At 39.0% G+C, this 10,032-nt stretch overlaps 1 protein-coding gene across 1 annotated transcript; it reads left to right on the top strand.

The window, feature by feature from the left end:
• Positions 1–1,170: 1,170 nt before the first annotated feature.
• Positions 1,171–7,611, top strand: LOC145493384 (cytosolic Fe-S cluster assembly factor NUBP2 homolog). The gene is made up of 7 exons (XM_081472844.1): positions 1,171–1,628; positions 1,925–2,061; positions 2,520–2,608; positions 3,118–3,226; positions 3,671–4,262; positions 4,771–4,840; positions 5,274–7,611. Exons 1-4 carry the CDS (start codon positions 1,589–1,591, stop codon positions 3,149–3,151), a joined length of 300 nt encoding a protein of 99 aa, XP_081328970.1. The 5' UTR covers positions 1,171–1,588; the 3' UTR covers positions 3,152–3,226; positions 3,671–4,262; positions 4,771–4,840; positions 5,274–7,611.
• Positions 7,612–10,032: the final 2,421 nt, after the last annotated feature.

Raw genomic sequence — 10,032 nt, forward strand, 5'->3', positions numbered from 1 at the left:
ATCAGCTCAATTGTATGGAAATGTATTGTTACGTAGGGGTATATAGGCCTATGTGTGGCTACGTCAAGCAATTTAGGGTTGTAGAGTCTTGGAATGCCTGAAAAATAGCTCTCTATGACTATTTCTAACTTTTGATTGGGCTTATATCACGTTTATTCCAGACTCATTCGCAGCCTTGTTATGGGAGTTTGAATCCCCCGAACTGTGCCTAAACGCATTGTAGAACAGGAACTCACTCACAGTATCATTCATTATTTACTCGTCTGATCTTTTCTGACCTTCGGAATACTTCGGACATCTTGGATAACCTCCGAGAAAAATGGAACGTTGTCGAACATCTAAATCTAATCGGCAATCTCCACTCATCTTCGGTCATCCGACTATAATTCGGCATGGAAATCCGCCTAGTTCGGCGAAAAGAGCATCTTCAGTAATCTTTGATAACCTCTGGGAAAATCGAACATTGTTGAAGATCTTCGAAAACCGACTAAATCGGCAAATTGAGCACTGTCAAAGCATGCATAGAATATCTTCGAAAATACGACTTATCTGGCAAATCAAACATCGTCGAAGAAGTCAATATTTGGAAATCCGACTAATTTGGCCAAAAGAACATCTTCGGTAACCTTCGGAAACCGCCGCGAAAAGCCGAGTAATTCTCAAAAATCGAGTATATTCCCAAAGAAGACAATCCTCGGAAATTCGACTAATTCGGCAAGTGAAACATCTTCGGTAACTTCTGGGAAAATTGAACAATGTCGAACATCTTCGCAAATCCCCTATTTCGGCAACTCGAGCTCTGTCGAAGCATGCGCAGAGTATCTTCGGAATCCCGACTAGTTCGGAAAATCGATTACGAACTGCCAAAGAAGACAATCCTCGGAAATCCGACTAATTCGACAAATAGAACATCTTCGGTAACCTTCGGTAATCTCTGGGAAATTTCGAACATCCCCGGTAATCCGACTATTTCGACAAGTCGAGCACTGTCTGTCGCCTTCGGATGGTATACTTAAACAATAGACCACAAGTTTTTCTGGTTTATAGGCTGATAAACCACGCGAGTGGTATTTTCTTGGTATAAACACTCGCCTGAAGGCTTGTGTTTATATCGAAAAAAATTCAAATGACTCATGGGAAATAATTATTCCATAAGGGGTCACTGTTCTACCGTTTTGCTACTTTCCGGTAGTAGCAAAATTCTTACATTATCCGTGTCATCTGGAGCCCTAAAAAAACGTGGTAAGGCCATAGGCCTTCCTCCCCGTTTCATTTGCGGTTTTGTACAGATCTTTCAGTAGCCTGAAATGCCAGTCATCTCCCGCCCTTAGCTTAATCCCTGGAGCATTGGGCCGAAGGAGGAAGATGACTCACATTTCAGGCCAACCTTTCAGCGTCCTCGGAGACCCAGAGGCAGTTAGTCGGGAAGACGCGATATTTTCGGACGACGCGATATTTTCGGGCGCCCGAAAATATCGCGTCGTCCGAGAATATCGCGTCGACTAACTGCCCCTAGGTCTCCGAGGATGGACTTTCAGGTTCCAAGCGAAAGCAGCGGGAAAGCCTCTTGAGCCGACTGTTTGAGAGGATGACCAGCAGTTTCCTTCTCAAATTCAAGATGGCGGAAGGTGAGTACTGTCGTGAAAAATTGCTGTTTGAACAAAGGGTGTATTTATTCTGTTTTCTTTAAAGCAAAACTAGGCCGAAGTATAAGTCCTTTTATGTTAATTTTTTCGAACACAATTCCAGTTTCCTCTACGGAAAAGGGCTGGAAAATGTGCCCACCTTCTTGTCTGAAGGCTAGCGACATTGTCGAAACTGTACTCTCTCTCTCCCTAGAGTCAGAGTAGGCAAGTACAGCAAAGGCGCTGTCTGTAATTGATTTTCACCGAGTCACCATGTGGTTTTTGTTCGTACATTTCAGGTCAGTCGGAGCAAACTCTTGAAGAGGTGTTGAAATCGATGAAGCACGTGATCCTAGGTTTGTCCGGCAAAGGAGGAGTTGGTAAACGTACTGTTTCGACACAGATGACATTGACTCTTTACAGCAACGGAAAGGAGGTAAGCTGAAATCTTTGCGTTCTGTTGACTTATGGTTTACATTTCTACATTTGCCCTCATTATAAAGTCATTGATTCATACGCAGGAAGAGGGGTGGGGGTCGTGGATAAGCTTTATCAGACGATTTTCCATGTTTTGGATTGGTCTCGTTTTCGTGTTTTTCGTTTGGGAGAGAGATTGTTATCAGAATATTTACAGTATTGGCCACACGATGAATGAAATGGTGACACTTTGGGAAAAATCCCATCTTGGATTCAAAATGTTCACTTTGCCTTCCCTCGAGCACCGTCTGTCTTTCTTCCCTGTACCCCAGAAGACACCCACGGTCACCCCAGTGAAAACCTGTGGATCTGCCACTGGTAACAGAGAAGTGCCTTCAAGAATGTATTGTTGCAGCAGTACTAGCTACCTTGATCACAATAAATGACTAGTCTTTGTGTTATCTCTTTATCTTCTAGGTTGGCATACTGGATGGTGACTTATGTGGACCAAGCATTCCAAGGATGATGAATGTGGAGGGAAAATATATACACCAGTGTTCTGCTGGGTAAGTCATAACATAAAGGATCATCTTCTGAAGCCATTCCATGGGAGCCATTCACTGAATCATGAATGTACTTTCATTTACATTGTGGAACAACACGCATACTTGTGTTTGATACGTAACAGTAAAAGAGTGTTTATGAACTTAAATGGCTCATTACAGGGGAATTCCTTATCTCCATCCAGTGTGATAGCAACAAACTGACTTGAAGTATTATACCTTCTTCTGTATGGAATGTTGGTCTGTCAGGGGTCACTACCCCACTTTCTTGAAACTTTTGTAGGTGAACTTGCTTGATCTTGGGAAGTTCTTTAATTCACAAAATTTATATTATTTGCAATCTAAAAGCTCCTGTGTATTAATTAACATACTTTTTATATACATACTTCTTAAATTTCTAAGTTTTATATATAAGATCAGCTGATATGTTATTGACATCAAAGCTTGCCTGTGTTCTTTGGTGAAGGTGTTTATGAGCATTTTCTAAAGATCACGTGAATTTTTCTTTTTAGCTGGATTCCAGTTTACACAGACAAAAACCAGTGACTGGCTGTTATGTTAATTGGTTTCTTGTTAAATAACAGAGATGATGCTGTTGGATGGAAAGGACCTTAAAAAATGGTATTTATTCCTTGATGCTCTTTACTTATATTTTTTGACTTAACTTGACTTGTTCAAGCTTGTTAATCAAAGCTAGATCTGAGTGTCTCATCATTAGCAAACCACTGATATACATTATTTATGAAAAAAATTTATGGGACACCCACAGCTGGTCACCACTGGATCAAAAGTGTAACAATTTGTACAAAAGTTATGCAAATCTTTTGGAAACACTGTGGTCTTTCTGGGCTTTTGAATGAAAAGGAAAATGTTTTAAGTAATTTTTTTACTGTTATTTTAAAACAACTTTGTTCCAGGCCAGTGCACCATACTGTCTGCAACGTGAGCACTTTTATTAATGATTTTTAAAATGGAGCAAATTCTGTAGAGTGCTACAAACATTTTGATGTTCATGCAGACTTCCTTGAGTTCTCAAGTGACAGTTACCAGTATGTCTTTTTTTAGCAATGATCAAGCAGTTTCTATCAGATGTGTGTTGGGGTGACCTGGATTACCTGATTACTGATACACCTCCAGGTATGACAACAATATAAAATGTTATTTTTAGAGGCTTGTGATGTACTGATGTGTGAGGTACAGTGGCCCAGTACACTCCAGATTAACAGGTCAGTAGGTCTGGATTCAAGGCCTGTTCATGGGTCTTAGTACTGGGTTCTTAGGCACAAGAGACTTGACTTGCAATGCCTCTCATCACATAGGAGAAGAAATGAGTACCAGCACGTTGTTGGGCAACCTAAACTGCGAAAATACAGGGATACTAGGGGGTATTCAGCAATAGGCTGGCTCCCCATTAAGGAAATTAAGGGAGAGGTAACAATACTCCATACTAGGAGACTGGAGCTGACCTACCTTGATCGGAACAGACATGCTCTTTGTCATTAACTTTGCTGATAGTACAATAGTGCACATTAATTTTGCAGTTTGCGGTGTAATCCTATCATTATTGCTCTGTTCTAAGATTGGTTTTGTTCAGTCCAGGGACATCTGATGAGTGCATTACAATCTAGATGGAGCAACTCTTGTCACTACTCCTCAGGTATGCATAAAGTATTTATAATAAACTGTCTACATTGCTGTCAATTATTAATTAATAAGCCTCATTTGGATTTTGGAAAGTTTACATTTGCTTAATTTGTGTATTCTGACTAATACATTGTTGACTTAGCCCTAACAACATTGAAGAAAGGCCAACCTTTCATTGAGGCATTTAGCCTTTTAAAAGTCAATCAATTCAGGTGGAATTGGCTCTAATCACTTTTTGGCCAATACCCAAGATTAGTTTAATGTCAGTTAATTACCAAAATAGGTCTCCAGTTTTGAAATTTAACCCTCATATTTTCCCTTTGTTCTTCAAGACTTTTCACTGCACACCTAGAGTATCTGGGAGAAAACATTGCCTGAAAAGTCCATGTAAAATGTGTGTGTGGAGCAGGCTATTCCTTTATATTTAAAACACTATGACTTGTTGTATTTCTGACTGTTAAGTGTACTTTTATCTTCATAGTATGTAATATTATTATAATGTTCCACTTTCTTTCTTTTAGGGAGGCACAAATGTGTTTTCAAAAGGAGGAGGTGAAGCCTTGGCAAATAACTGCAATGTTCAATTTTTAGGTAAAAATACTTATTAACATCGGTGACTACACAGGAAGGGGGATAGAGGGGTTAAGTGCAATCTAGATCATGTTTCGTGGAAAATAGTCTTTTCACCATTTATTGCTCTCGTCTATATTAGTATGAAAAAAAAAAAAAAAAAACAGCAGCAAAGTACATGTATATTGTCTGGAAGTGCAAAGGTCTCGTTTGCTGGAAGCTTAAGGAATGTCACCGAATTCTTTGTTGTGTCAAGCTTATCACATAGCAGAACAGATTGTTCGTGATCTAGTCTAGGGGTCATTGCAAATTGCAGAAAATTCTCACTGATGTGATTTGTTCAATTTGACACTGAAATCAGTCCATTAAGTAGTAAGTAAGTTCCACAGAGGAGAGTCTTCTACCTATATCTTGCTGCTCGCAGATCTTGAAATAATTTTTTTTTCCTTTGTAGGTTCTATTTCACTGGATCCCAGTCTAATGCAATCCTTAGAAGATGGCCAAGCCTTTATTGACTTGTTTCCTAACTCACCAACACTAAACATAGTCACTTCCAGTAACCATAATCACTTCCAAACTGTTACAAATGGAAAGCAATGGAGATCAATGATTGAAGGAACAAGAACTTTTTTTCAAAAAATGGTTGTTGAGTATGTGGCATTTATACAGCTGGACAAATGCGACTGAAATGGCCAAGTGATCAACCACTGGTTTCTCCTTACAGTGCCAGTTTCTTATCAATCAAACCAGTGATGAGAATTATGGCAATCATCAACTGGAAGATATTGTCTTGATGTACCAACAAATTCTCAGAACTCTGATGTCAAGAGAGATGAAGGACAGTGAAGGAGAATTTATTTAGCAGTGTGAACATGGTACTGAAAATGGTGAAGGATAGGAAGTCTGTTAAAGTATATATATTCCTCTAAGTCTAGCCATTAAGGAAGAAAACGTAGAAAAATATGGCTTCACTCCTCTATGGATGCTTTTGCCACTCACTTAAACCAAGCATTGCATTGTTGTGGGAGCATATAAGCCATGCACAATAGCCTCCTTCACAAAGTTCTACTTGTTAAAGCAAGAAAGTATGATTACAGAACAGCATCTTGATTTGGGAAAAGCTTCGTTGGAATTTTCCTTCGATACATAGTTACACAGTATGTGCAACTTCAAGACTTGTTTTGTCTGTGACCTCTTCAGCTGGTCGACAGTAAAGATTTGAATTTGGGATGACTTCATGTAACCATGCACAAAAAATAGAACTTGATATAGAATAATAACAACTGACAATAATATAACCAGATAGAAACAATAATAATAATAAGATAGAAATAAACAAGTAAATAAATAAATAAGTAGAAATAAAAATGAAAATTATTAGGTTAGCACGTGGTATCAAGGTTTATATTTCATGCATGGTTAATTGAGGTCACCTTGGATTTCAATCTGTTATGGGGACCAAATTATGGGGTCATAAACGAAACCAGTTTTGTAGTTGTATATATTAGTGTAACTGTGTGTTGAAGTAAGATTTGAATGCAGTTTTTCCCTATCAAGATGACGTTCAATGATTGTACTATAGTGATTTTGACGAGCTGACTGTTGCAGAAATGATTTATAATCAGAAAAATAATTTGAATGAGGTCTTTCCAAATCCGGATAGATCGGGTAGTTGCAAATCGCAATTTTACATGGCCAATAATATGCCTGAGATTCTTTGTTCAGAAACTCATAAAATGTTGCAGCTGAAAGGTCAATGAAAAAATGGAAATAAATGCAAGTGGTACTACCTCAGTTATCTGCATGGTATTTTGTGATTGTTAGAATTGCAAACACTAGTCGTTTTTCCAACGTGTCCTGGAAAGAAGGAGTTTAAGGAGGGGCTGACAATGGGCTCATGTGAATAATCAACGTTTGAGTTACTTTTACGCGTAAGAGAAATTAACGCGGGGATGCCAGATTTCCAATTTTGTTTTAATTTGGTGGGTTACTGCGCAAGCGTGACAATATAAGCGTTATTTTTTTGTGGGTTAAAAAGCCCTGGAGTTAGCGGCACTCAGTGGACTCTTCTTAACAATTATGATAAGATTAATCCAACACGTTTATCTGGTTACGATGTACAGCGAAAAAGAAAACAACTTAGTTAAGAATTCGTTTCAGACCTTTTTATCAAGGTTTGAACAGCGACTTTGTTTGTTAGAACTACATGGAACTGTTCCCAGCAAGACAGCTAAACATCATGCAGTCTGTAATAGTAGCTAACGGTTAACGGCAGATTGATGTTGATTTTGGATAATTTTTCTGACTCATTTTAAAACAAGAACCAATTTAATTATAACATCGACACGCAATAGCATGGTCTTATTCTGTTGCCAGCAATAATGGTAGGTTTTTTCGGTTTTGAAATTCCACAAAACCACTTCAGATTAATATTTCAAAACCCAGTTACACAAAAATACATTATTGAAAGCAAACAGCGTTACCTAACTTGAGACTTGAAACTACCAATCAAACGAAAAACTGATGATTGCCATGAGGATGAGGATGCCATGAAATCTGCAGAGTTTGGGAAGTTTCCTTGTCACATTACCCTTCCCAACACCCGAGAGCCTTTTTGGTGAAAGGAGTCAGTTTCACAAAAAGTTTTGTCCTTGATGAGACGTAAGTTTACTTCTTTGAACCACTCATGGAATCTGTTGCAAAACGAAAGAACCACTGTGTTGCCTCAAAGTAGGCCTTTCCACAAATATTTGGATATTTCTCAGGATATTTAGAAGTTTCCGAGATATTTAGAAAATATGAAGACACTTAGAAAATGTAGGGATATCTAGAAATATTTATAGCCTTTTTGGCTTGGCCCCGTGTTTTCCTTGCTATTTCTTGAAGCGATATTACAGTTCTATGCTAGAAACAATTCAGTTCGTGGATTTCCCACTCGAAAAATGTATTCTATATCACTAAAAGCGCTAAAGCAACAATTTTCCAAAATGGCGTATGCTAGTAACATTGAAGCGCCTGAATAGAATGTTCTTTCTCAACTCCTGCCTCTACAAGAAAATTTTGAAAATTTTTGCCTCAGAGGTTCAAAATTGGTGTATTTTTAAGGTAAAAATAAGAGACATTGCAAGTTTGATTTATAGGAAACAATTGGAGACGTCGTAATCTTGGCTAACTTGTAGACAGCAAAGCAGTCGTGTTTTCTTAGCGCCGTAAGCGAGATCCTCGCGCGAGAAGCACGCGAGCCAGGGCGTCTCTCCCCAACCTCTCTCACCGTTTCTACACGCTCTCCAGACCTTTCGTTCGAATACCGCCCGCGTCACTCGCGTTCGCAAACTACGACTGTCTACCTTGAGGCTTCAAATGGGCACCAGGTCTTCCATCGGAAATATGGAAAAATCGTAGGGGCGAGGCTGTAAAGACTCTAGCCGGGAGGTCGCGACGACCTTCCGGCTAGAGTCTTTACAGCGGTGGTCTTACTTATTTTATAGGTACCGTATGTCAAGTAGTGTTGCTATTTTACTAGTGTTCCCAAACACATAGACACTTAAATAGAGTTTTGTTGAAATAGACAAACAGAACTTTTCGATTTTTTATTATACAAACACTGGTTATAAATTAGAATCAGTGAGCATTAACAAAGGTCATCCTCACCTTCAAGAAAATCAACTGGCATTCTAAAAAGACAACAGCTCGATCATGTCATGTAAATTGTCTTGATTAAATTTTGACACCTTATTCAACAAAATCGAAAGTAGTTAAAGCTGTAACAACAACAAAAAAAACGCTACAAAGCCCCTGGGGATTGTATTATTGTTCCAAACTGCGCTAAATATGGAGTTGATTAAGGGGGCTTAATAGAGCTTTTTTTTTAATTATAAAGCACTCCAATAGCTATGTTTGTTATTTTTTTGGAATTCTAGTCGCATAGAGATCAAAAAGTTGTTTTGAGCCGTATTAGCACTCGGTTTTCGTATAAATTAAGCTTAACGTAAATCAACTAAGTTTAGCAAACTCGTCATCTTTTTAATCCTTTTTATCCTGTAAAACTGTGACCAAACATCGGCCTGTTTTAAGTCAGTTTTGGGTTCAGGTTATTTTGTATCAAGATACCCTGTTTTAAACTCAGCTATTTCTTTAGGAACACTCCCGGGTGGACTCCCATATAAAAAAGACAGGGGTGCTCTTCCGAAAAGTTGACAAAAACTCCTAAGTGGTACCAAGATCCTGTTTTGTGAGCGTGGTTTGAACTTTTTTTTCACCCCTACCAATTCTAAAACAACACCTCCTCTCCTGTCATATTTTTTCCCGCTAAATCATTAGCTTAAAAGATGCCGCGAAAGGTTCCACTGTAGACCTTGTGAAGATGGACACCCTAAGAGGCACCAAAACTAAAACAAAAGGTACGACGAACACCTCCGTCCTTTTTACATGGGAGTTCCCACCGGGAGAGACTATTAACCCTTCGTGATATTAGCATATAAATTCTCCTTATTGGTCTCGAAGCATTTATAACGATGTTAGATATGAGAATTTGATGATTTATCGCGACAACTTGTTGGCATGCCCGTAATGTCACGTAATTTGTTTTAAGGCCCCTTCCACACAAGGCCGAAGGAATTTGAAAACGGAGGTTTCACCTTGAAAACGTATCAAATGTTTTCGTCCACACTACGCCGGAGGAATTTGAAAACGCATCAATCACCGTTCATTTTGGATTCGTGTTTGAGGAAAACTCAGGCAGGAAAATTACTTTATTTTCGTGACGTCATCGTTTTCGAAAAGCTCTGTTTTCAAAATGTTTCCCGTCCACACTCAAACGCAAAGATGGCGTTTTCAAATTCCTCCGGTTTGAAGAGCTCCGTTTTTGTGACGGATTAGCGTGGACCGCAGGCCTGACCGTAGAAATAAAGCTGTGATTTCAAATTCTCCCGGCGTAGTGTGAACGGGGCCTTGGTAATTTGAGCACGAATCGATAACCTGCCTTGCGCGGACTTGAACACCATGACAGTACTCGATACCTTTTCAGATCTTTTTTTTTTATCAACTGCTATTTTGGCCAGCGTCCTATTCAAGGGCGCTTGGGAGATAAGAGAGCAATAAACTGCAATGCTTTCTTCATGTCCGGTTATTAAAAAGCCAAATTTAAATCTACTCTGCGCGCGAGACAGTGTGACTTTCTAAAATCAGAAGTTAAGCACAAACTTATGTTAGTC

Source organism: Orbicella franksi, chromosome 7 (assembly GCF_964199315.1).
Source record: "Orbicella franksi chromosome 7, jaOrbFran1.1, whole genome shotgun sequence".
NCBI classification, from domain to species: domain Eukaryota; kingdom Metazoa; phylum Cnidaria; class Anthozoa; order Scleractinia; family Merulinidae; genus Orbicella; species Orbicella franksi.

What these genes read in the sequence shown, in the direction of transcription:
- LOC145493384 (XM_081472844.1), top strand. Translation starts at nt 1,589, where the DNA reads ATGACCAGCAGTTTCCTTCTCAAATTCAAGATGGCGGAAG. An exon ending in TTTACAGCAACGGAAAGGAG is followed by an intron (nt 2,062 to 2,519) that starts GTAAGCTGAAAT and finishes TTTATCTTCTAG; the next exon opens with GTTGGCATACTGGATGGTGA. An exon ending in ATACACCAGTGTTCTGCTGG is followed by an intron (nt 2,609 to 3,117) that starts GTAAGTCATAAC and finishes TTTTCTTTTTAG; the next exon opens with CTGGATTCCAGTTTACACAG.